Raw genomic sequence first — 26,980 nt, 5'->3', positions numbered from 1 at the left:
AACTTTTAGAATATATCTGGAACTTCTGGCCATATACAAAAAGATGTATAGGAAAGACTGTACATCATATAAGATATAGATAATTTATTTTTGTTTTTCTCTTTTTCTTTATATAATATGTATTAGCTCTAATGTCTGCATTGGATACATTATGTCCTGTTCTGTATTCTTGCTGTAAATGATGTTCCCTGAATAAATTAGTATGACAATATCTGTGACACACCCAAAACCCTGTTTGTTTTTTCCAACCCATCCATTATATTATTTATGATACTTGTAAAGTATAAAGGCAAGTCAGGCATTTACAGTCCTTTTTTTTTTGTTTAGCTTGTAGCGCCATCTGTTGTTCAGGTGGTGTAATTACATCAATATAACGCAAATAACTGTTATGTGAAGACATCTGAAAAATAAATAAGGACAACATTTTCTAAGGTAAGAAAGAAACGAAAGACCAAAATACAAATTAAATGCACACATAGTGTCATATTCTTTCAAGGCGGAACTAAACTAGTAGGTAAAGTAACTATTGTGTTTATTAAAGTCGTTATTTATAAGAAAAAGCTTGAGTTAAACGACGTATTTTGAGCGTTTTACTACTGGCAATGTTTTGAAATGTCCAAGTCCAGAACTCCTGCGGGACTCAGCAAAACAAACAGACACGAAATATATATATATTTTACTTTGGAAAACTTTTTTTTTGCAGGGAAAGTAGGAAGGCAGTGGGGCCGCCATATTCCCAGTTTATGAGGTCCGTGAAATGAGGAAGTGGGCCCACCTTAAGGCACAGAGCTGCACAGGTGAGGGAGTGGCCACCTGCTCAGTGTGAGAGTCAAGCTGTCAGGCCCGGACTGTCCGAGAGGAATAACACCTTCTGACAAGCTTTTATTCTGAGAGCAAGCACACCAGAATCCGGTAAGACACACCATTAATAGATGCGCAAGTTTATTTTCAGCGGAGGGATTTGCAACTTCACCTGAGGAGGGGTATCACAACTAACAGTGCTTGGCCCACATTCCTAGAGGTGAACGAAATAAACATATAGTCCTGCATTTAAACCATTGCACCACCCTAAATGTTCAGGTTGCTTGTGTAAGCGGCTGTAAACATGTTTTTTTTTCTTTTAAAAAAAAACAAAACCCATTATCATTGTTAGTGGGACCATGCAAAATGTCAAACTTGGCTTTGGAGCTTGTATAATTGCATTTTGTCCAAGGTAATGATGTTGACTATAATGGCTTAATGTGAAGAACTAGCTGCCATTTTTTTTTTCCCCAGAGAGAGAGAGAGATAACTTTGTTCACAATCAAAGCAAGTCTGTGCAGGTGAAGCAGCAGCGAGCCACATTCCAGTGCCCGGGGTCATGACGGTGCTGTGTGCAGACCCTCAGCACAGCACTGTTTAGAGAGCAGGCCTGTCTGCTGAATACCTGCCTGTGTTGACAAGCACCTACCAGGAAACTAGGCTTCACTAGAACTACTGCACCCCCTCTGTCTTTATAAGCACACACTCTTTAATTCAACAATTTGTCGATATATGCAGGTATAAGGTTTTTATCTCTCTTTCACCTTTTCTCAAATAAACTTTTTGAAAAGACAAATACAGTCTGATTTAAAAAAAACAAACAACAACTGTTGGATAGGTGGTAGGGGTGTAACTTGATTTCTGAGAATTTGTTGCAGTCAGTTTTCTTAAAATTGCCCACGAACACCATCTGATGACACTTCTTGGTGGAATGGATATGAATTCTGTCAGGCGTGCAAGTCATGACATATTCTGGCAAAAGCAGTGTGTCGTCCATTGCACCACTATGCAGTTTACTTATAGAGACCCAGCAGAGAGACAGTCAAAGGATGAACATGTGTAGGAACTTAAGCCCAAGCCATACTGAATATTTTTTTTTTAAAAAAGTCCAATAATATGCGCCTACTGTACATACAAACAAGCAATATTTGTGTCAAGATACGTTTGATATTATATTCGTTTGTGAACAAGATGCATACTGAGTGGGACATTTCACAACTGAAAAGTCAGCTTGTTATTGTTCTCTGGTAGACAAACAAACTGGTGACACTGTCTCTAATTAAAATTAATCATTTAAATAAATTTCTGTGGTGACATTCACAGCCAAAATCACAAGCAGCGTACAGTTAGTGACACATTTTCCATCAGCCAGCAGTTGTTGGTTCTCAAGATGGGGAAGGGGGAGCTTACGCAAGACTTGCTCTGAAACAAACTTGTATGTGAAGTTGCTTACTGTTTTCTCTCTGCTGGTACGGCGAGTAACAGTTACTATGGCCAAACAAACAAAGACAAGAGTGATGACAACGGATGTGAAAATCCAAAGAAAAAGAAACACAATTCATGTCACAAAGGCTAAACAGATTAGATATCTGGGAAGTGAGATCGAAAAACACACCAAGTGCCACCAATGAGAACAAAATGGAAATTATAATGTTAACTCAAACCTTGTTACTTTGTTTCGTTTACATAAAAAATACTTGTATTCTTCTTTTAAATAACAATTTTCTTTTGATCCACTATTAATTGAGTCATTGCTGCACCTCCGGACATTTACACAACCCAAATTGATCTGCAGCAAGCTCATATCGGTTGATATATCAGCCAGAACAATGTATTTTTTCTCTTGTGCCGCCTTGTTGAAGTTTGTCATTCCTCCACCAGCTGCTGTGGAATTTCATTCTGGTTTGTCTCAATCTGTCAACCTGAATCAGTCCCTGTCATTCACCTTCTAGATACTTTACAAGTCTAACAAAACACAAGAGTTCAGAAACGGCAGAATGGCAGCAGTAATGTGCAGGAACAACTCCTGATCTTGACCAATGTTTGGGTGCTGAATATTCCCGCTGCAACTTCTGTTGTGGCTGAGTGTAGAAAGAGTTACTTCACTCCACCTTGGTTTCAGTATGCGATAGAAATCTCCCTCTGGAACAGTTGTTACCATAACAACTCAAGTGCCAGCATGACGGTGTGTTAGAGAAGCAACAACGCTGTGTGGCTGGAGAGCGTCGCTTTTGTTCACTTTAAAAGACTAGAGAGCTGTTAAGAACTATTTGGAGAAAGGACTTAGTGGCCATCAGGGATTTGAGTTTGGAGCTTTTGTTGTTGACGAGACTGTCCTTGTAGACTATTGTCCGAAAACATAACCACCTGAGTGAGATCAGTGATGTGGCGTTTCACAAGATGAAATCAAATGACCACATTAAAAACAGAAGAGCCCTGGGCTTGGCATCATTTAACATTTAAGTTTTGGTGCAATAACAAGATTTTTTTATATCTTACTTTACCATATACAAACCCTTTTTTATGTCTTAAATGTAAAATGTCTGAAATACAAGAAACTTAACAATAACTTGTGGAAAAAACTGTAAAATATTTACAAAATGATTATCTAATTCAATAAATATCTGTTAAAGAGCATATGATGGCAACTGTAAATGCCAGACCATTGCCCGTATTAATCAAACCTCTAAGAGTTACACTTTAAAAAAGAGCTATTTTTGGGGTTTGCTAGTTCTTTATATGTATTTATTAGCTGAGTGCTAACACATATTTGAAGCAGCTTACTCTTACTTGAGTTCATATATCTACGTTTTGACAGATTTAATCTCGTTCATTTTACATTTTACTCAGTGATATTTATGTGTCTCCAGTGGAAAATTAACAACAAATAGTATATTTCTAAAATCAAAATGCATACATAAGAGTAAAACAAAAGGAAATTGGCTTAAATGGAGCTCCATCCTCCAATCAAACATTTCATTGAGCAGACTATCTCCATGCCCCATTGTTCTTTGTTTTAGAGTTTAGGTGTTAAGAATTAAAACTAGACGAAAATCAAGTCGCACACACTTGTTACCGGAGGTAAACCGTAGGTCAAAGGGTCACAGGGATTCAACAGTGACACAGACAACAGCTCCAAAGCTTCACCATTCATCACTCAGACGAGACTTTTTTCTTTTCTTTTTTTTCAAGATTTCTTACTTGGTTGTAGTTTTTTTTTTTTTTTTACATAGCTAAGAAATATTTTTGCACAGCATATTTTGCTATTCTGTCTGAACATTTGTAGCAATCTGGGATGTATATCGGTCACTGGGGTTGACTCATTGTTTCTCCCGCATGAGCCAAGGAATGTATTTGTATATCCGTGGATGTTTTTTATCCAAGAGGTAATCTTAAACTTCACCCTCCTCAGTCCCCTCCTGTCAGGCCTCCCACACCCAGGTGATGGTGCAAACATGCCGGACCACGCTGCACACTCATCTTCTCTCTCTTTCCCTTTTTCTCACTTAACGCACACACTAACACACAAACACACCCACACAGCCCTGCTGGGGAATTCATGGCCTCAGGCTAACAAAACACAACCTCGTCCAACAGCGAGGAACTAACACAGCCCAGCTCCCTCGCAGCAGACTGACAGCATGGAGCTGCATTTATGAGAAAACAGGTTATGACACTTTTCTGAAGGACACTATAGTGAGGTGGGTAACTAACAGAATAATCTGCTCTTGCTCTGTTTGTTGAGTTCACATGCCATCATATGTTTGATTATTGATCGGGCAGAATATTACTGTGAGGAGTGGACAGATTTATGTTTGGGTGTTTTAAGGTGAGGGCAGATCTGGAGGTTTTTTCCTAGTTTCTTTATTTAATGCATTAGTTGGTTGCTGCCCTTCTCTTTGCTAGAAGTTTAATCAAAGTATGTGCAGGCTTTCAGCTTTTTCACCCAGTGAAAAGATCATTTTGGTTGGCTGTTTCCAGGTGTGTAGTTGTGCCTGTGATTGTGTCTGTTTGCTCAGCTTTTTATGATGTATGGTGTCCGTTATCATGTTTGTTTAAAGCTAAGAGGTTGGAGAAGAATCTCTGGCTGGGGGGTATTCATGTCTTGAAAAAAAAAAATAGACATTTTGGGGAATGCTCTTATTTCCAAGAGTTAGATAAGAAGATTGATACCACTCTCGATTCTGCCTGTACGGTCAAGGTGTAGCTGGAGCTAGCAGTTGTTAGCATAGCTTAGCACAAAGACTGGAAACGAGGGGAAACAGCTAGCCTGGCTCTGTCCAGAGGTAACAAAATAAATCCACCTACTAGCACCTCTACTAACCAACAGGAAGTCACTGCACTAGGCCCCAAAATCACCCCTTTATAACGGCATGTATTGTTGTTGTTACTGTTCGGTTTATGTTCGTATTAAACAAACAAAATACAGCATATTAAATAGTGAGTGACAATTGAGAGGTGTGAGTAGGCAGATATATAGTGCTGCATGAATGAATCCTAATTACCGGAAATGAGTCAGCATTTTTGCTCCCCCGGGTCTCAAAGTCAATGCTTTTTTTTTTTAATGGGTTTTTGGTTAGATGCCTGATATAAAGTATTTGGTTAACACGCTTAAGATACATGACGTTATCAAGGTGAAAACTAGTCCACCTTTAGCTTAGTGGTGTTGATGTGAAGTCATGTGACCGTGGTGAAGTTCTTTATTAGCTTGACTTTTTACTACTGACCATTGAATTTATGCTTCATAAATCATAAAAGTGGTATTCATTTGTGTGGTGTCATAATGTGCCTAACTTCCGAGTTGGTCTCCGAGTTGGCCTACAAAAATACATAATCCCTGCAGCACTGTATTGTTGCCCTCAGGCAGAGCTAGCTGTTTCCACTGTTTCCAGTCTTTATGCTAAGCTAAGCTAGCCATCCCCTGCCTCTAGGTTAATAATGAACAGACAAATATGACAGTGTTGTCAATCTTCATCTTGACAGTTATAAAGCAAACACTTCTCAAAATGTCAAATTATTTCTTCAGGAAGGACAGATGAGCTCCTTTCCTGCAACATTTTTCCACCTCCGATTCTTGCGTGTGGGAAGAATCATCACAGGTTGCATAACGGCCTACAGCTAAGATGTTACTACACAAGTTGGTTAGTCATCATGCTGTTTGGTTTCGGACAGATTTAGGTGTTGTTTCGCTTTACTACACTGTTCCTGTCCCTGTCAGTCTCTAGACAGGTAGTTCAACTTTCAATTCTGCATATTTAATGAAATTTAAGTTAAATTGGCATTCAGGGAGAAGATGGAATTTTTTGGAGTTTTCTTTGTTGGTGAAGATAATACAAGTCTCCACACTGTCACAATTCTACTTTAGGAATCACTCAAGCCCTCACTTGCAATCACCGTCACGAAGGAATGTAATCAGCGGATCTCACAATCAAATGATGTGAGTCATGGACACCACATGGCACAAGATCACGGCATGAATGTGAAATGATGTATGACTGTAGTACTATGATGAAGCAAGTCACAGAACAGTGTGTACTCTCTTGGTAAAACGTTTGCTTTACCTGGAACACACGCTAGAAAACCAGCACCTTATTATATGAAACAGGCTTTTTCTCTTCCTTGTTTCTTAATTCGTCTACCTCAGGGTTAAAGATTGCAACCAGTTAAGGACTCCTAACGTTTCACTACTCATGTTAAATCTTAATTAAAGTTTTTTTCCTTTTGTCTGTCTAAAGGTTGATGATATGATGGTGCCGACCCACTCGTGACAATGTATGAGGTGATGTCCGGTGACACCCTGTCCTGGAAGGTGGCCAGTCCAAGACAAAGCGTGACAGAGTCCAGCCCCGAATCGAACCCCCCTGGGGAAGGAGGGCCCGTCAAGATCCTCAAAGTGTGCTTCTGCACCAACAACAACCTGGGCAAGAACTTCAAGCTGGTTAAATGTGACAGCTCCTGGCAAATTAGGGTGAGAGTAATCCAAATAAAACACAGAGAAGGGAGGTGATGTGTCAGAAGACCGTGATTAAGATGTGAATCGTGTTTATCTGAGATACTTTATTAGTATTGGAAGATTGAAGGTTGTGTTTTGTATTTGAGTGTGCAACTAATCTTTTTTTCTTATAAGCAACAGGCAAAAATCACAACATACCTTTTTTTTTTACACTTTACTTTTAATTTGGTAGCCCAAGTATCAACCACAAAGTGCAAGAAAAGGAAGGATTGCCTGGAAATTGATGATATATAAAAATCCTCATTCTGTCTCGTTCAGGCCATCATTCGTTCGATTCTGATCTGTGGTCGATTGGGGCCGAACATCGAACACTCAGGATGCTACGGTCTCCTGCTGAAGCACCTGAAGTCAGAAGAACTTCACTGGCTGCATCCGGATCTGACTGTTGGGGAGGTGGAGCAACGCTACGAGAGCCATCATGTGGAAGCTGAGTGGAGGTACAGATTGTTACTCGGACGTTTGTGTCTGATTTGATCCTGTGAAACGAGCGTTTGAACATTATCTGTTCATTTTAAAGTACGGCATTTGATTAACTTGCATGGTGTTTTCTTTTTCAAATGCAGGTATGACCTTCGTATCAGATACGTTCCTGTCAACTTCTTGGAGAAATTCAAAGATGACAGATCTACGTTAGTGTTTTTTTACCAACAGGTAACACGCTACAGTGTAGTTTATTATTTTTAACTTTGTGTCAATGGATATGTGGCTTTCCTTCACTGGTTTTGTGTTGATATCTAACTAAAGACTGCATCAGTACACAGGTAGGCAGTCTGTCATCACCACCTTTCAGCATTAAGTAGTATATGAAATAAATGCTGTTGCCCAGTATTATCAATATGAAAACAGCCTGTGATGGGATGTGGAAAAATACAATTAAACCTTTGTGAATCTTTATTTTTCCACCATATCTAAATTATTTTTACATTAGTGTAATAATCCTGTAATTTTGTAGTATTTGTTGGTATGACTGATTTCTCTTTTTGATTTTGCTACAGGTGCGTAGTGACTACATGCAGTATCACGCCTCTAAAGTCAGTGATGGGATGGCTCTGCAGCTCGGTTGTTTGGAGATCAGGTGAGTCACTGCAGTTCTCAATCTTTTACTCTCAAACTTTTATTTTAATTTGGGTTTAAGAAATGCAGTGATAAAACAGATTTGATGGAGTTGGTTTTTGACAGGTTGACCATGTGTTATATACGGCATGTACTGTGTTAGTGATTTGGGTTAATAATAGTTGATGTCCAGATTAGGTCATAAAGTAACTTGTAGTTTAGGATGAAGAACATTTGGTTGTGTAGAATGTTGCTGAGATGTTTTTTCTTGTTTCAGGAGGTTCTACAAAGACATGAATGCAAAAGGTCTCGAGAAGAAGTCCAACTTTGAGCTGCTAGAGTAAGTTTTTCCATTTCCATTAATCTTGAAAGTGTAATTTCGGTGACATACCTTTACTTATTACTCTGCATGGATTGATAGTGAGCCTTGAATTTATTGAAACGCTTTAAAAGACTCACTGAATAATGTTGCACACACCTTGTATCAGCTTGACTACCAATTTTGTCATTCATTCAAAGAGGACATTAAGAACATGATGTTTTCATCAGGTAGCAATATATTTTTTTAAATCATTTTCATTTTTCTGAATTTTCCTTTACAAATGAAGAAAAGAGGTGGGCCTTGAGCTCTTCTTTCCTCCACAGCTGATTAACAGCATGAAGGTAAGCTATCCCAACTACAAAACCACGAATGTATTTACTGTATTTACTACTGGGTGCTTGATCAGACCTTCATCAGAGTGTACATATTATAATATTTTTAATTCCCCTGCTTGTGATCCAGTCAAAGCAGCTACGGAAGTTGATCCAGCAAACGTTTCAACAGTACGCAACGCTCAAGGAGGACGACTGCATGATCAAGTTTTTCGAGACCCTCAACGATTTCATCAACTATGATGAAGAGGTTTTCCCATGTGAACTAGTGGTGAGTAGCCCCCTAAATGCTATGGTAGTCGTGGTGATAAACATCAGAAGCTCCAAACCTTAATCTGCTCTTGTTCATATTAATATTACAAACATTTAACCACACTCACTTGTCAACAGCAAGGTTGGAGTCTAGCAGTGGAGCTGGTCATCGGTGGGAGGGGGATTCGCCAACGCACACAGAAGAATTCAGCGGTAAGCACCATGAAGACTTAGGTATTATTTGAGAGGGCTTTGATTTTTCATATATTCATACAAATATTACATTGTGTTGAGTTGTATATCAAATCTATCTAGCTAAGCGGTGTTCTCATGGCTCCAGGTCGGCCACGCGAGGCATTATGTTTTTGGGTTGTTCCTTCCATCCATCTGGTCCATTTTCGTGATTGCAATCTCTCAGGAGCAACTTGAGTGAACTTCTTCAAATTAAACCCAACCGTCCACTTGCACTGAAGGATGCATTGATTGGATCAAAGTTCGCAAATCATCCCAAAACTGTTTTAGGGCCATAGCTCAAGAATTCATGCGCTAATTAGGAAACGGGGAAAACAGAAAGCCTTGCTCTGTCGAAAAGGAAACAAAATACACTCAGCAGCACCTCTAAAGCTCACTAATTAACAGTGAGTTCCCGAAGTCTACGCTGGTTGCTAATTGGCTGCTCTGAAAGTTGTATAAATTAATGAATAGTAATATTAATTAATTCCTCCTGGATTTTTCAAGCCTAGACATATATTTTTTGCACAGAAACTTTTATCTTGCCATCAATGGATGATACATCATTATAGTATTTCTAACACAGCTCGTAAAATTGAATCATTCCCACAATAATTCAACTTATTGCGTTGCTCTCTTTTGTGCCTCAGCCTGTTTTTCTAGCCGACTTCAAACAGATCAAGAAAATCCAATGCTTATCTCAGAGCGACGGGAAGGCTCTCTTAGACCTCAGCGTAGAGGGGGCCAGACAAGTAAGTACCACAACACTATCTACATATTATACAATATTACATTGTACAGTGTTCAGAGAATTTGACCCGTTCTTCCCTCTTGTCTTGTTTCTGATAGCGGCTATCGATCAACGTGGCCACAGTCCCTATGGCAGAGAACATGATGGACCTTATTGATGGCTACTACCGGCTGGAAAATGACACCGATGATTCTGTTATCTACCGACCAAATAAAGGTGTGTACGACTCAGCCACTTCCCCTGTTGCAACATCACTGTGGTTGAAGCAATCCGTGTGTTGTTGATGTTAACTATGAATCATTATAATGTGCCTTTTAGAAGCTGTATCAAAAAGCTTTCAATGTGTTATATAAATAAATGGAGTTATCATAACTTATTTCTATCCTAGATGCCAATGCACGGACTGCCCTACCTGAGATCCCTACAAAGTGAGTAGATGTTGGCTGTTTCACAACTTTGAATGATTTGTGCCCTCTCTCGGCCTCAGTGTAGCTGCATAGAACAAGCTGTAATAATTCATTTTGGTTGTAGACGGGAATGAAAAGTTAGAGTTATTGATGAGAAAGGCTTTTTTATTGAGTCATTCTGTCAGCGCTCTGAGGAGCGATTAGTTGAAAATGTGCGAGTGGGGCTTTTTCTCATTCTGTCTTTTTCTCTGTAGCAACAGAGACTCCAGCTCGACCAGACACAGTATGGGTGAGCTGACAGTTTTCATCATTTTACATAACCTAAGTGTTTATTTATCCTCAAATCGATCTTTGCCAAACCTTTTTCGTTATCTTAAAAAAACAAGTAGAAGCATATTGACTTTTCTGTTGTGTTTTCAGGGTCGGATATCTATTGTGAGATCCTCGATGAAAGGCCGACGTCAGGTCCGTTCAAAGTTTGTATTCATGTCTTTTGCAGAATGATAACTGTGTGAACTGACTTTTTAACCCTCATAAATTCGAATCTCTTTTCGTAGTTGTAAAGTACGGGATCGACCGAGGCGACATCGTTCTCGGCCAAATCCTTGGTTCAGGTTTTTTTGGGGAAGTCTACGATGGAGTTTACAAAAAAGATGTAAGTATATCTCCCTAGCTGAAATATATCAATATTAAATCAGCAAAAAAGGATTCAAAAGACCCATGAAACATTTTTAAACTAACAATAGACCTAAATGATGGGAAGCTTGAGAAATATAAATAGAGTCACAATTGCTGCATAAGATATGAAGTTATAGAATATTAAACTGTATTAACTGCATTAACTGGCATTAAATTTGTACTAGGGCTGCAAAGAACTATTTATATGATAGATTAATCAGCTGCTGCTAAACTGCATATCACAATTATCTAAAGCCTTAATTAAGCTCTTGAGATTACCAATCTAAGCCCCTAAATACCAGTTTACTGGCACATTAGACAAAAGCAGCAAATCGTCACAATTGATCATTTGTGATGATTTGCTCTCATAGAAGGGAAGTGAACAGCAGGCAATTGTTAATTTTGTGCATGTGTGAAGATGAATGAAGATCTTCAAATTACAACTCCCAAAATACCAGTTTACTGTCACAGAAGCAAAGAAGAGCGGCAAATCATCACAAAAGGAGAAGCTGGAACCAGAAAATGTTTGGTGTTTTTGCTTAAATTTATTACTCATGGAAATAGTTTCAGAATAAAGGCGTTGTCCTACATGCGCGAATGCAGCCGAGGCAATATTGTTGCTGAAAATTCACCAAAGTTGAACTCCACACGAATGTGAAGATGCGAATTTGCTTCATCACTGAAAGCAAATGTTTTTTAGCCCCTTAGCTCCCAGAGAATGGAAGTGAATGGGACGCGTATGTTAATTTCATGCATAATTTCGGCTACCGTCTGTTTGTTTAAATGCTCCTACTAGTTTCCATTTCAATTTTCACTGCCTCACTATGTTTACTTCTGTTGTTGATTTCACAGAGCGGTGAGAAGATTAATGTGGCAGTGAAGACCTGCAAAGACTGTTCACCTGATGTGATGGAGAAGTTCATGAGTGAAGCAGGTAAATAAAAAAAAATAAAAAGTAGATTATAATGATTTGAATGTGATGACAATAACTATGAGAATAACTTTGTGAACTTTGTGTGTCTGCCAGTAATTATGAAGAACCTCAATCATCAGCACATCGTCAAACTGATCGGAATCATAGAGGAAGATCCTGTGTGGATCGTCATGGAGCTTTATCAGTATGGAGAGGTGGGTGCCGATCTGAATTTCATGATTTCAATTTTATTGCAGTCGAACTGTATAGCTGAACTGTAATCTTGCATAAGTCATAGAGCTGCAGCTAGATTCATGCATCTCACCATGACATGAAGAAACAGTGTGACAAATGCTCCGTATTTGAATGTGGAATAAGTGACATCATGACTTCCTCAATCGTTGACATTGCAGCTCGGGAACTACCTATCAGAGAACCAGAATACAATGACAAATATAACTCTGGTGCTGTTCAGCCTGCAGATCTGCAAAGCTCTTGTCTACCTTGAAGGGGTCAACGTGGTCCACAGGTGAGAGGCTCTTTTTATTGTCATCCAGGAAGTAGAGATACTGCTGTTGTCTTTTTATTTGTGCTGTATTTATCACAGGGAAACATACAGTGTGTAACTTAACTTAAAAAAAAATCCTGGCTGGAAAACGATCACATAATAATCAGGACTCTCTTTCAATTTGTCAAATCAACTGACAAATCTTCTGTAAACTGATGGAGCCATATTGTAATAAACGCATGTAAACCTGGGTCCCCTAAAACTTTATGAGGAAAACCAAGGCCTCATGTTAAAAGTGGAACAAATCTTTTTGTCTGGGATGATGATGATGATGATGATGATGATGATATTGGCAAAGTGACAACTTTGTCAACACTACTAAGTCACGGCGACCAGCTAATCCACACTGAATTTGTATGAATTGTTAATGTCTGTGCTGAAACTCTATTTTCTCAGGAAGAAGTGTATAACAAATGAGGTCCTTTGTTACTGTCATAAGAAAAGAGGCACAACCTGTACCGTTCTGTGCCGATTATGCCGAGTTACAGTATGTTCTCGAAATAATTTGAGTAATCTGAGCGTGATTTGTTGCACAGTGTTGATTTAAAAGGGACGGTAAGGAAAAGGCAAGTTGACAATCCTATTGATAGATGTATTTAGGAAAAAAACTAAACTAAAACAGCATATTTATACTTAGACACACCATTACAGAAAGCATGTTTCTGCAGAATGTTATCAACAGGTTTCAGACAGCGAGCGGCCACTCTGGATTCAATCTCCCGTGAAGGAAAACACAGAAAAAGGAAATGACTTTCTGGGTGGAAAATGCAAAGATTACCTTTTGTGTTATTCTCTGCTGCAATTGTGGCATCATATCAGTCACATTCAGGTCAACCAGAGAGAGGCCATTTAAGAAACTTTGCTTGTTTTTTTCTACATTTCTATCATCTCCATCCGTCCATAAACCTTAACTTTCTTTTCTGTGTTTTGTCTCAGAGACATTGCTGTGCGGAACATCTTAGTCGCCAGTCCAGACTGTGTGAAGCTCGGAGACTTCGGTCTGTCGAGATACATTGAGGATGAAGAATACTACAAAGGTAAGAAAAAGCATTTAGGAAGCTTTAAGATTTGACTGTTGCACTTTTTATTCTTGGCAACCTAATTGTCTAAATTGTAACGCATCATTTACATATATCCTTTACAGAATAGACAGACTGGTAAAGATGGAACATCAAACGATGTAGTTGCAGTTTTTTTGGTTCCTGTTCAAGAATAAAAAATGTTGAACACATAATAACAAGGTCTTCCATTTCTTTGCAGCGTCTGTTACCCGGTTGCCAATCAAGTGGATGGCTCCAGAATCCATCAACTTCAGACGTTTCACCACCGCCAGTGATGTCTGGATGTTTGGTGAGCTTGTGAAACACTCAATACAACTGAACAATGCAAAATACATTTAGCAGGAAGTACCCTCACTCAAAAGGCACTGCATGGTTTTTAACTCATACAGAGACCTGTGTAGGCAAATCAGCACCATCTTGTGGTCAACTTTGTAGCTACACTGTGATATACACTGTGATATATATTTATATATATATATATATTATATATATATTATATATTTTATATATATTTATATATATTTTATATATATTTATTTATATATATTTATATATATATATATATATTTTATATATTTATATTTATATTTATATATATATAGTTCACAATTAACATCTTAGATCTAGCTCCTCAAGTGTATTACTTTAACTTTTCTTAGATGTCAGACCCGAAAATCGGCACATTCTGACCTGTAATGATTTGTTTAAACACACTCGTCTTCTTGCCTTAGAGAGAGGAGCAAAAGCAAACAAGGCATAAGATCCTTAATTTCCTTTTTTTTCTCCTCATATGCCTGTTGCAATAATACTGGCTTATGTCCTCCTCTAAAGCAAAATATTTGCTTGAACATACCCAAACTTTTTATTCTTTATGTTTTCAAGGCATAGAACAAGTGAACCGCCATAAACAAGATGGCAATCTGAATTTATTGCATTTAGACTAGGAAGTAAACATAGATTAAATACCACACAGACTCAGGAAGATCTCAGGTATTTTCTTATCGAAAAAGTTTATTTTACTGTTATAAATATATACATGTAATTAAGTGTTATGCATTTGAGAGTGATTTATTCTGTGGATTATCTTCGCTTTGATTCAGCACAATGCAGTTTGAAAAATGGTATATATAGAAGTCTGTATGGTTAATAGATATAATAATAATAATAAGAACATGCATGAAATAATATGGTATATTAATAAAAAGGTTAATATAGTCTGTTTGAGGTCCTCCTCCTTTGTTTATTCACCATCACAGTTGGCCCTCGTGACAACAACGTGTCACTCTCTGGGGTTCACTTCTTGATCCTTTTGGTTGGAAAAAAATGCATCCCAGTAAGCATGTGTCTAAGAACTTTCTGTTTCTCTGTGTTTTTGCTTTGCTCCACAGCCGTATGTATGTGGGAGATAATGAGTTGTGGTCAGCAACCATTCTTCTGGCTCGAGAACAGAGACGTGATCAACCAGCTGGAGCAGGGAATCAGGCTGCCCAAACCGGACAACTGCCCTCCTGCCCTCTACTCCCTCATGACCCGCTGCTGGTCCTACGATCCCAGAGAGAGACCCAGCTTCACTGAGCTGGTGGTGAAGATCAGGTACTTCTTTACTCTATATAAAAAGAGCTCTAATTAGACCCTTTATTTAAAGATGGATCTACCGTGGTGGCCTTTCTGTATTGAATTCTACTCACTATTGATGTATGTGAAATCATATGTAAATGTTTTGTGACAATTCTCATCAATGCATGAGCAACAAGGACAAAGGTACTCTGTTATTGTGGCCTTTGCAAAGATGCCAAAATTATCTTAATTTAATGTATCAATCCGTCTACCATCTCATATTAAATATTAAATTCAGCATAGAAGACGTTCAATCCATTTATTGCTGGTTAGTTTTTAAATCGTAAAAAAAAAAGATAGGAGGACGAATATTAAAGATCAGCAGTGCATTGATTTTAAACCATTGACTGCAGTATGTAGTTGCCTGCAATAACTGCCCATTAGATGTTTTTATTTTTCCTCTCATAAGACATAATTTATAGTAACTTGTTGTCTAAAATCTGTCAGTGATGTCCACAAGATGGAGAAGGAGCAGGAAGTGGAGAGAGAGAGGGACAGAGCGCGCTCCACCAAAATTTTCGACCCCAAGTTCAATTTCAACGAGCCTCCTCCGAAGGTATGAATCCATGTCAAATTCAGACACTGTTATGTCACGAAAAATAGCACATTATTCAAATTAAAATGTATTAATTTAGTGCTTGTTTTTGATACATATTTTGTATATTTACTGTAGCCTTCAAGGATGCAACCAGGGCGGTTCGGGAACATGCTCAGCATTGGCCTACACATTCAGGTACTGTAGCTAGCCCAGGTAATCTCTAAACTGATTCCTCCAAGATGACAGGGCTTTACATCAAAAAACATATATATTGAGTGATGTGTGTATCTGTGCAGCTGAACGAGGCTTTATGTGCCAGCTCACCTGACCTGGCCAGCCCGTGTGAATACCAGTCCCCCGTCGACTCCATGAGCATGCTCGGGTTGCCGGAAACCAGGTCCCCTCGGCGTCGCAGCATGGGGGTAAGAAAGACTTGTGGTCTAAAAAAGGTCTAGAAAGGTCAATTTGCTTACATTGTAAGTCACGTGTTCTAATGTTGATAAAGCTGGAGTTAATAACGAACGCATTAAGAGACCCAAAAAAGGCGTTGTGTGTTGTTGACTCATTATTCTCCTGTTACCCTTCCACCGACTCTAGGAGGGCGAGTTTTTCCGAGCAGAACCAAACAGCAGGGAGGACGCCACGCGCCTGTGGCAGCAGGAGAGACATCACATGCAGAACACTCTCCGCGTGCAGAAACAGCAGATGATGGAGGACGAGAAGTGGCTGGAGAAGGAGGAGAGACTCCTGGTGGGAAACAGAGCATCGTTTACTTTTGTCAATCCCCTCTCTGTGTCTCTGTGTCACCCCACTCTGTTGAATGTGGCCCTGGAGGCCACGTGGAATGAGGCAATATTAAACAATATCAACCCGCTCGTTCACTCCCGACACTTTAAATTGAATGTTCCCCTGATAACAGTTCCAAAGAGGGGGTCCATATTGTATAAAATGAACCTGCCTGTTCTTTTGCAGGACCCCATGGGACCAGAGGACTCTGCCGGCCCAGCGGTAGGTGTTTTTGGAGTCATTTTAGAGTCAAGTGTCTCACATTTCTTGTCCCATTTTGTTTTATTTGGCAACATATTCTTTTTCCCATTAGTGAGCAGATAGTCAGCATGATGCCACACAACATGTAGTAGTTTGTGTAGTGTCCATGATATTTCAAGCGGAGTGAAATGGATTGCAATGATGACAAAAACAGCTGAACAGTAGGCATTAATATTTGAGGAAATATCCCATTTATTTATCCTCAAATACACATTTAAATTCCAAAAGCTAAAAAGGCGTAAGAAGATGGAATTTAATTGATATGACAGAGAACATTTTTACTCTGATATTTACTAGGACTACCTTAACGCACTCATGTCTATAGCTGATCATTTTTTTTAAATGGTCTGAGGTGAATTTTTAAAAATACACTAGAATATGGCTTGTGTATATTTCTAATACATTGCAGTGTTTGTACTTTGCACATCCCAGTTTAAACACTAGATGTCGACTAAATTCAGTGATTGAATTATCTCTGTCTTAACCTCTTGGAACAGAAACTAATAAATTACCATTACTGCCTGTTGTTACATCTGAAGATTAGATTTACAAATTTGCGTTTGCATCTTATCTTTTCGGTGGGCCCTTAGGCCATCAACAGAAATTAATATTTGGCAATATTTGCCTGTGTTAACTTTTTTTATTTACAGATTTACATCTGTAAATAAAAAAACAGTTTTAACTATACTATAGTTTAAAAATACTCAATTAATTTAAATGAAATTCAAGGGCAGCAGATACAGAAATACTTTTTTGTAATATGTGAGCACACCAGTAAACGTCTGTAATGTCAAACGTTAAATCTTTTTGTAGTGTTGCGTAGTTATTTTGATAGAAAATTTTAGTGCTCATGAGATAAATCTTTTTTCTCTTCTCAGTCCCCTGAAGCTGAAGAAGACCATGGTAAGTGCTCAAAAGAAATTAACATTTTATTTTTAGTCATTCTGAGCACTTTCATCTCTCTCTAAACCCTCCTGTCCTTCATTTCTCTCATCTTTCTGCCATGCAGCACCTCCAGAGAAGCCCCCGAGGCTCACAGCACAGGTAATTTATATGGATTCATTTTTGGGGGATTTTAATATATTTTTATCCCAATAAAAAGACTATTTAATAGCTTTGACTTTTAGATAAAGAGAATTCATAATGACTTGGAGTCATTTCAAGTGAAATTTCCCTCCAGTTCAAAGAGAATTGATGCCACTATTCATTAAAATAGTGCCCAGTGATCCTTTGTGTAAGTAAAGAGAATGAGTATTTTAATCAAGAAAACACATTATTCCCTTCTACTAAGCCTGCGCCCACAGCTGAGCTGGACCGCTCCGACGACAAGGTGTACCAGTACGTCATGGACCTGGTTAAAGTTGTTGTCCAACTCAAGAATGACATCGCAGAGGCGCCACCGGAAAAATACATCACCATTGTCAAGGTACGTGGAGACAAATTTCAGTTTTTCACTTTAGTTTTACAGTTTGTTGCTACATTAGAAGCAAATTGAAGGTGTATGTATTGGATAGGAAAACAAACTTGTTGAGTCATACAGCTAATTCATTTCTTGCATTGATCTCTGCCCACAGTCCGTTGGGATGGCTTTACGAGATCTGATTCGCAGTGTGGATGACATACTGCCCACCTTACACGAGTCTGTCAGGACTGAGGTACATTTTTTTTTCTGCAGCCTGTTTGCTGCCTTTTCTCATCTCCTTGCTTCCTGTCTTTATTGATTTTTTTTTTTTCTCCCAAGCTGTTCCTGCTATTTATCCCTGAAACAAAAAAGTGACAGAACTCCTCTTCAAGCACAAAACAGCAAAGAGGAAATGACCATTTAGTGTTTGCTATTCTGGCTGAGGTCGGCCCAAATCCATAGTTTTCACATTATAGCATTTTGAAGAAAGCCAGAATTTTTTCGTTGGCCACGTTTTTCGCTTACTTGAAACAACATCAGCTGATATGCAAACAGGGGTGTCAACAAAATCTATGTAAAGGACCATATATGGGCAAAGTGTATGGACAAAATAACAACAGTTGACAATATAATGCAGTTTAGAATGAACACATCCCTGTAGGAATATCAACCAAAACGTACATAAGCTTCACAAAGATAGTGCCCTTTTTATTTGCATCACAAAATATCTACAGGTGTTTTTTTATAGGCCTTTTATACAGCAGACATTTTTATTGTCATAATAGGAAAAGCACAGGTGTTACCAATGACATTAACGAGTGTCCCAATACACCTTGACAGTTTGGCAGTGAGCCAGCATGCGCAATACCAGGACCATGAAAGTGTAGCAGCCAAATGGGGATTAAGCAATCTGTCTTTTCATTATTTCACCTGTGCTTTTTAATACTGTGACACGTCAAAATGTCCTCCATTTTAAAACAAAACAAACAAACAAAAAAAACAACAACAACAACATTGCCATCTACTATGTTTTGTTTACTGTCCCCACAGATCGAGGGCACCCAGAAGCTGCTGAACAACGACATGGCGGAGCTGATCAGCAAAATGCGTCTGGCCCAGCAGAACTCCATCACCACTTTGAAGGAGGAGTGTAAGAAACAGATGCTGGCTGCTGCACACACTCTGGCTATGGACAGTAAGAACATGTTAGACGCTGTGGACCAATCCAGAGTCAGGGCCAATTTAGCCAAGCCAGTGGCCCCCTAGTGGACTGTAAGCTCTCCCATTCGGTTTCAAGCTAATGATTCACATCCGTCAGTCAGAAATAACATTTGCACACAGTTGAGCATTTTTATGGTGATCAGAAATGTTAACACTGGGGTGCAGAAGTTTTGTCTCCCACTTCTGGCAATGAGAGTAATAAACACAAACACTGTCAACACTGCGGATGATTCAGGCCTACAGGTGAGGTCGCCGCATCTCCCCCTCTCCAGGAGTGTTTGTCCTCGTCATCGATTGTTTTTTTTGTTGTTTTTTTTACTTTAATCCTTCATCTGAACACCTTTTTATCTGGAGCTTTCACTACAGAACTTGTCTTGGACATTTCTTCATTTTGGATTTTCTGCTATAGTAAGTGACATACTCCCAGCTAAGGCTCGGTCATTATAGTCTCTCACAACCCTTTTCTGTTCCAATCAGCTCTGGCTGGTTGATGTAAACCCATCATTGGTGGGCCGGCGCAGGAAATACCCCACAGAAACCACATACACAGAGTCCGAGTTTCCCTGGTGGCAAAGGTCTTAATCAGCATAGAACGCTGCAGGATTGATGAGTCTTTGTAGGCCAACCCTAGAACTTAGCATCTTGTGCACTCGACTTTTCCAATTGGTGATTTTTCAATTGGAAAGGTTATGATACTTACATGTTAGCTAACCTTAGGCTACGAATGAACTGCAACACGGTCGCATGAGCGCTAGTTTACACAACAAGGCTGTAAAGGCAGACTAGTAGGTACGATGACATTTTTGAGTTTCATTTATACTTTGGTTAGCAACAGCCTTTTTTTAGCTTCAAAATTCACGAGTGGGGTATTTACTGTTGTATATCATATCGTACAGCAAAACCTTAAAATCTCAAAAGCTTGTGTTAACCACAAACCTCATTTGAGGCATAACCAAAAACCCATTTAATGATCCCACTGACTTAGAGACGAGGGAACCGAAAGTACAAAAATGCTGCTAACTAATTTCTGGATTTTAGGATTTATTCTTGCAGCATTGCATTGTGTGAACTTAAATGACTCAACGTTCATTTATATGTTATAGTCCTGCACTCCAGTTTTAAAGTACAATACGATGGTACAAGTCAGTGGATATGGACAACTTGAAAAAAGTTGTATTTGCTTTTCAAGGTAGTATGTATACTGAAAATGATGGTCTATTGGCATCATATTTACGATGCCATCATTTCAGATAAACTTAATTTCATGGTGACTGTGATTGGTGATTTATTGACTTAATTATCTGATCAGAAATTGGATTTTCCTTGTAAATATAAAATCTGTCAAGCACAATAGGTTTTTACAGCAGAGAAAAAGAAAAACAATTTCAAAATAATGTGATCTAAATTAAAACACCTTTTCAATCTACTTTTCAGAAGTGTTTTATATATACAGTGCATATCTCAAGTTTGACTATGACGCATTATATAAAAATTATAAGATGAAGACAAGAACGGTTTGCATAATTGGTTGTCAGAAAAGTGAAAAGCTCTCTTGAGAGAAGAAATGTTTCTGTATAATAACCATTACTAGCACGTGAATCAAGTGATATAAAAATAAATATGATGTATGCTACTGTACATGGCTGTTCATTGACACATAGGTCTTGCTGTTGAGATGTTCTGCGTTTAAGAAGGACTTAGTCTTAGGTCATTTTCACAACAATCAATAAACGCTATACAAAGGACTTTTTAAAGGTTTTAAGAGGATATTTATTACATAGTATGATCATTCAAAAATAATTGTAATCATGGTGGGATGAGAAAGAAAACGGGTAAAAAAAAGGGGGAAATGCTCTCCAAACCAGCACAAATGATCCCAGTTAGTGTGTCTAGTCCAGTATAATATATATTCTCAGTACAGCATGCCACTTTTTTCAATTAGTCATAAAGCTAGCATCTCAGTGCGGCTGGCTGCTCTCACTTTGTGGAGCAGTTTAGCTACTGGCCATAACCAGCTGGTCACAGCGCCATTACTGATCCCTGCATTACTAGTTAATGTAATGTACCGGTAATTAGACTAAAAACTTTAAAACTAAAATTCTTCAAACAACAGAGAACAAATTATCACATTACTGTAACGTTTTATCCAGCACGGACGCTGGCTCCTTTCTATTTAGCTAGCATGTGATGCTAACTGAAAAGCTAAAAGAGACAACATACTAAACACTGGCAAGTTAAGATGCTAACATCAGTATGCCAACATGCTAAACCTTATTTCGTGCTTAACATTAGCATGTTAACAAATGCCATCTCTGGGCATGTTGACATGCTAATGTTAGCATTTAGGTCAAATTCAACCAAAGTAACATTACATTATGTGAGGCCAACAAAGTGTAGCTTAGACGATGAAAGTTGAGCCAAGTGAAAAGCTGAGTCTAAAATGGCCGCTGTTCAGAGGATAGACCCTTTTGATGTTTTCCCCACTAGTTATTGGGATCTAAAATTAGCAAAAAGACCGCTAATGCAGCAAATTACATACATTTTTCACTTTCCGAGACTTGAAAGAGAGTTCAGCTACGTTTTGAATGACAAACTTGTGGTGGTTATGGATTTCTCACAGCTTCTCACATGAGCTAGATCATGCCAGCTAGCCAAGGGGGTAGGAAGAGGCCAATGGTCCCAAGCAGGCACACAATAATGAACATCCACAGGAAGATGCGGTCAATCACCATGGCGACATACTTCCAATCCTCTTTCACCTGTGTAGGATACGAGCAGCAGAAGGAGACAAAGATAAATGGTTAGTTTGTTAGCAGACAGTTACACATCTAGCAGTTATGGATATTTGGAGTCGTGTTTCTGGCCACATGGGCATTATAAGTTGATTATTCACTCTCTTTTAGCTTTGTGTTTGGTCTCCACCAACTCCTGGGGGAAATATTTGACTCTTTAGCTGCTAAATCCTACATTATGTTAATGTTATGACTGTCTGCTGTTTGGTGCTAAACTGGTAGTGTACCAGTTTTTTTGTTGTTGATTTTTAGCCTTTTCCTAAAAAACAGCTGCCTGCTGCCAAGATTTTGAACCAAAACAGCAAAGTTATGGACAGCTTAACAATGATCTGAAACTCTTTTGTGATTTATCTAAAATGTAAATAATAAATAGTTATGGCTATGGCTTAGTAGATGTGGTATTTCATTGATACTCACGCTGAAGTCGGCATCCTCAGCCCTCAGATGGTCTGCAATGTAGTGCACCCCTTCCAGAGCGCGTATAACACTTGGTGAAAGCAGGAATGTTGAGTCTGATACTGTGTTATCTGCTTTAGTGGGCCTCTGAATGGGGTTGACTCTGGCCCCTGTTAAAAGTCTGTTTGTCCCTCCAGGCCCCTCCTGTTGGTTCTGGCTGTTCTGTGGTGTTTTCTGTTGTGGTGGAGGGGTCGACCCTGGAGGTCTGGGCGAAGGAGGGCGAAAGGAGAAATATGACGTCAGCGTTCCCAGCTCTAAATCCTCATAAGAGCTCCTGTCCAGGTCCTCTGAGGTGGTCCCATCTCTTAACCAGGTCGCCGAGGTGCTGAGGAAGTTGCTGGATTTGAACCCGGCTATCCGTCCCTGCCGTCGCTCCAGCGCTGCTTCCTGCTGCATCAGCAACAGCCTGCGACGCCGGCCATCTGGCGCAGGCCGCCGCATGCACAGCCAGCGCGGGATCATGCTCAGGAACACGGAGTGGACCCAGCGGGGCATCTTGTGAGTGCTGGGAGAGCGGTGGTGCACGTTGAGCACGAAGACGGTGATGACGATGGAGAGGGTGACGAAAATCATGGTGAAGAGGAGGTACTCGCCGATGAGCGGGATGACGAGGGACGTGGACGGTATGATCTCGGTGATGAGGAGGAGGAAAACGGTGAGGGACAGCAGCACGGAGATGCACAGGGTGATCTTCTCACCGCAGTCGGAGGGTAGATAGAAAACCAGAACGGTGAGGCAGGAGATCAGCAAACAGGGGATGATGAGGTTGATGGTGTAGAACAAGGGAAGCCTTCGAATGATGAAGAAGTAGGTGATGTCGGGGTAGATCTCGTGGCAGCAGTCGTATTTCTTCGTGTTGTAGGTCCCCACGGCGTTGATGATGGCCCATTCGCCGCTCTCCCAGTAGTTGTTCAGGTCCACCGTGTTCTCAGTTCGCTCCAGGTCGATCTTGGCCTTGTCGTACGTCCAGGAGCCGAATTTCATCTTACAGTTCTGTTGATCGAAGGGGAAGAAGGTGACGTCGATGCTGCAGGAACTCTTGTAAATGGCAGGAGGGACCCAGCGGACTTTACCGTTGTGGAATAGGTGAGCTTTCGTCATGTGGGTCACAGCAAACTCTCCGTCAGCGCTGGAAAAGCAGAGATGCTCAATTTGAAATATCTGGGAACTAAGGCTGAAATAGCAGATAAACCTGCTTCCAACTAACCCTTGTGCTGAGAAAATCATCTTTTTCTCACTTTAGAAACTATGCAGTGTAAAAGTATTGATATCCCAATAATAATCTTCTCCAGTAATCTCCCCTCCATTCATCGCTTTAATGGTGGATAACAGCTTCTGCTGAAAGCGTAATGATGAGTCGTTATCATTCCATCAGTTTCACACCTTTTTTAATTTCACTTACAGATTATGATCTAACCGGCTCGATGGAGCAGAACTCCATCATTAAACTCTCTCTGTTTAATCTCCGTGAGGTGGATTTAGGAGAAGGGAGAGCTTTCTTAAAATCTATTTCACACTGAAGCAATTACACCTATGAAGGTCGACAGCATCAACATACATGAAGAGTGATGCAGTAATTAGTAATGTTCAATATAAATTGTGACAGGAAGAACTGTTCAAGAAAAATCATAATTTGACTTAAAGCTGTTTTTCAACGTGAAGGTGAAGACATTTTAACAGAGGGGCAGATTGTTATATTACCACTAGATGGCGCCATTTTCATACCATACTCCACCCAGTAAAGAGGCATCAGTTTAACCCAATATATCATTGTATAGGTGTAGCCCTTACTCTTCTCTTAAGTTTGTCTGACACTCTGTATTAGCATCCACTGTGGCATGTCATTAAAAGTAGCCGGCTTGACCTGGTGATGAAACCAATTAAATAACATATTTATGTAGATTAGAGCTGAAGAGATTAGTCAATTAATTGCCAAGATGATTGATAGAAAATTAATCAGCAACAATTTAAATAATCAATTTATAATTTAATCAACGGAAATGCATACAATTATCTGTTTTAAGCTGCTCGGATATGGATATTTTAGGAATTTCTTTATCCTTTATGACATTAAGCTCTGGGTTTTGGACTGTTGGATGGACAAAAAAAGCAACAAAAAAAACAAGTCATCTTTAACTCTGGGAGATTGTGGTTGCCATTGTTTATTACTTTCTGAAATTTTTTGATCCAACCAATGAATCCGTTAATTAAGAGAAGAATTGACACATTAAAAAGTAATACAAATAACTTAGTTAATGCAGGCCCAATGGTAAAGTTATTTTTTTTACCATCATGTTAGTCTCTTATTACACTTACTTGTTGTAGAGGACAATGTCTGGGACCCATATGAGCTCTGACGGCACTCTTATGGACGTCACATTGTCATAGTCGGATGGTTTCCAGCGAAGTTTGTAGTCATTCCACTCCTGAGAGATACAAACAACATGTTTTGAGAGAAGGCTATGATCCTTGATTGTCAGTCAATTCCTCATAAATGTTATCAAATGAGCACTGTAGAGGTAGGTTTTCATATTCTTAACATTCCCCTCCAGATCTCCTCTGAGGAAAAAAAAATCTTAATAATAAATCAACTAACTGACACATTTTTCTGACCTGTTTAAGCCACACGTTGGTTGTCATCATTTGGTTCTTCTCATCCTAGCAGACAGACAGACAGAGAGAGGGAGATATACAGTAGAAACTGAGTTACGTCTGTCAACTAAGGCCAGAGGAATATATGAAAGAGAGGTTCTTGGAGGTTTGTCAAAGCAGACCCAAATATAGCTTGCAGCAACTTTACTTCAATAACTTGATGGATGTGAAGTGTTCTGTAACAGTTTTTTCTCTGACAGGGCAGAGGGTGCATAATGTAGTTTTCCTAAGTTTGTTTTTGCCCCTTTATTGTTGAAAAACCCATATAAAACGGAGTAAAGTCAGTTAAAGTTGCAGTGCTCCCTAATATAGGAATATTAAACACACTAATTAAAGCTCTAGGGATGCATTACTGGACTTAAAAATACACTAAAATGTTTTCAGTCTGATCTTGAAACTTGTGTTCACAAGTAATCACAATCATCTAACAAAAATGGAGGGAGTCTCTGTATGTATGTTTGTCCTTTTCTGGACAACTGTTCAACCAATCGACTTCGCACTTGGTGCTTGTATCGCTGATGACCTGAGGAAGTGCAGTGTCGAGTGTTAAGTTGTTTGGATGAGCGGTTCTCAGTAGAACAAGCAGGAATCAGCCGTTCCGATCAAGCACAGAAAAAATCTGCATCTTTGGTAAAACAAACTCCTTTTTTTTTTTTTAAAAGAGGGACAAAAATGATAAAATCCCATCATGAAGTCTGGTTCACATCAAAGCAGCTTCCACGTCACCAAATATAACTTGTGTTTAAATATCACCTACATTAATGTTTTCACGTACTGTACGAACTGGATGAGCATGCATGAGGACTCACCACATCGATGAGCTGTGCGATGGACAGTCCAAACTTTACGATGACGACATCAGAGATGTTCGGCACGGGTCTCGACCACTTGTTGTAACCAGCAAACAACGTCTTGAAGAGCTCATCCTCGGCGTGGGAGTGGGTCATCTCGTGACAAAGAACTGCAGACACAATATTTCTTGTAAGTCAAAAAAGGTATATTCTCTATATCTTCAACAAACAGATACAATATCGGGGTATTTATAAAATGGTCACATTTATTCCTCACTGCATTTATGTAATTCCAGATAAAATTTCACACCCACTTTATTCTAATTTGAATATACACTTACCATTCCTTGAAATATTGAGTTTTATATTAAAATATTGAGTTTTTTTAAATAAACTAATCTCAAACTGTTAAATCTAATTTGTGTTTGTGCATTTATCCTTTTGAAATTTTGACATCAAGCTCAATTTGACAGTTTTAATATGCGAGATGTTTTGTTTAGCAGTTAATATTTAATGTTATGATAGCAAATACGTGTAAAGTGACTACTGAGGCAAACCACAGGAGTAAATTTCACCGTATACAGGGATCATATCCATGTTCTCTCATCCACGTCTCCTCTAATCCTCAGTTAACAAACAGCAGTAAACCAGGCCGGCATGATCTAGTGGCTTTTGGGAGTGAAGGTGATTGTTGTGAACATCTCGGGTTTCAGCGCAGAAGCCTCCTCTAAACATCCAAGACCTTTCTTGATAAAGCCTTATCGACTTTTCCACATCTTAGCAAATCTTCTGATCTCTTGATCTGAGCTCCCCCTGTGAGTGGTCTGCTAAAACCTCTCGAGGCTGAGAAAGTGGAGGCTGGGGGGGGAAGTTTTTCCATCTGCAGCAACAACCACTTCAACTGCAACCTATCTTTTATATCTGAAATGTTATTATTATGTACGTGTTGCTTCACAATGAGAGGTGGCTTAATCAAATTGATTTGGAATATGCAGTCTGGACAGATTTGCGCACAAGCTCAGACTGAGTCACTATTCTTTTCCTGCAGAATGAATGAAATAGACGGTAAATCCCTCCTCTTG

At 39.2% G+C, this 26,980-nt stretch overlaps 2 protein-coding genes across 3 annotated transcripts; one reads left to right on the top strand and one right to left on the bottom strand.

Moving 5' to 3' along the window:
• The first annotated feature begins 792 nt into the window (after positions 1–792).
• ptk2bb (protein tyrosine kinase 2 beta, b) lies at positions 793–20,845 on the top strand. Of its 2 annotated transcripts, none has more exons than XM_054618855.1 (31): positions 793–912; positions 6,537–6,769; positions 7,073–7,251; positions 7,378–7,465; positions 7,810–7,889; positions 8,145–8,207; positions 8,476–8,530; positions 8,652–8,792; positions 8,912–8,986; positions 9,655–9,756; positions 9,854–9,971; positions 10,144–10,183; positions 10,423–10,451; positions 10,583–10,627; positions 10,720–10,817; positions 11,693–11,774; positions 11,868–11,968; positions 12,167–12,282; positions 13,258–13,358; positions 13,582–13,671; positions 14,771–14,975; positions 15,447–15,555; positions 15,673–15,732; positions 15,834–15,959; positions 16,135–16,287; positions 16,510–16,545; positions 17,463–17,487; positions 17,594–17,628; positions 17,876–18,010; positions 18,159–18,239; positions 19,037–20,845. In XM_054618855.1, the coding sequence occupies exons 2-31, from the start codon at positions 6,572–6,574 to the stop codon at positions 19,250–19,252; spliced, it is 2,982 nt and encodes a 993-aa protein (XP_054474830.1). In that variant the 5' UTR covers positions 793–912; positions 6,537–6,571; the 3' UTR covers positions 19,253–20,845. The 2 variants fall into 2 exon arrangements, with proteins under 2 accessions (XP_054474830.1, XP_054474829.1); XM_054618854.1 differs by having other exon boundaries at positions 10,417–10,451; positions 19,037–20,844.
• Positions 20,846–21,812: 967 nt separating this feature from the next.
• Positions 21,813–26,075, bottom strand: chrna2b (cholinergic receptor, nicotinic, alpha 2b (neuronal)). The gene is made up of 6 exons (XM_054618856.1): positions 25,917–26,075; positions 25,069–25,113; positions 24,772–24,881; positions 22,694–23,584; positions 22,417–22,540; positions 21,813–21,966 (listed from the first exon to the last, which is right to left on the bottom strand). Exons 1-6 carry the CDS (start codon positions 26,052–26,054, stop codon positions 21,841–21,843), a joined length of 1,434 nt encoding a protein of 477 aa, XP_054474831.1. The 5' UTR covers positions 26,055–26,075; the 3' UTR covers positions 21,813–21,840.
• Positions 26,076–26,980: the final 905 nt, after the last annotated feature.

This window comes from Anoplopoma fimbria, chromosome 18, assembly GCF_027596085.1.
Source record: "Anoplopoma fimbria isolate UVic2021 breed Golden Eagle Sablefish chromosome 18, Afim_UVic_2022, whole genome shotgun sequence".
NCBI classification, from domain to species: domain Eukaryota; kingdom Metazoa; phylum Chordata; class Actinopteri; order Perciformes; family Anoplopomatidae; genus Anoplopoma; species Anoplopoma fimbria.
The sequence above is the reverse complement of the archived record's forward strand: the minus strand, read 5'-3'. Positions and strand labels throughout refer to the sequence as shown.

Bases quoted from the DNA above. Each gene is read 5' to 3' on its own strand.
- ptk2bb (XM_054618854.1), top strand. From the start codon at position 6,572: ATGTATGAGGTGATGTCCGGTGACACCCTGTCCTGGAAGGTGGCCAGT. The intron at 7,466-7,809 runs GTAACACGCTAC...ATTTTGCTACAG, and splicing joins TAGTGTTTTTTTACCAACAG to GTGCGTAGTGACTACATGCA. The intron at 16,546-17,462 runs GTAGGTGTTTTT...TTCTCTTCTCAG, and splicing joins AGGACTCTGCCGGCCCAGCG to TCCCCTGAAGCTGAAGAAGA.
- chrna2b (XM_054618856.1), bottom strand. From the start codon at position 26,054: ATGACCCACTCCCACGCCGAGGATGAGCTCTTCAAGACGTTGTTTGCT. The intron at 23,585-24,771 runs GTAAGTGTAATA...CTGCTTTTCCAG, and splicing joins GACATTGTCCTCTACAACAA to CGCTGACGGAGAGTTTGCTG. The intron at 21,967-22,416 runs GTGAGTATCAAT...TATCCTACACAG, and splicing joins CTGAGGATGCCGACTTCAGC to GTGAAAGAGGATTGGAAGTA.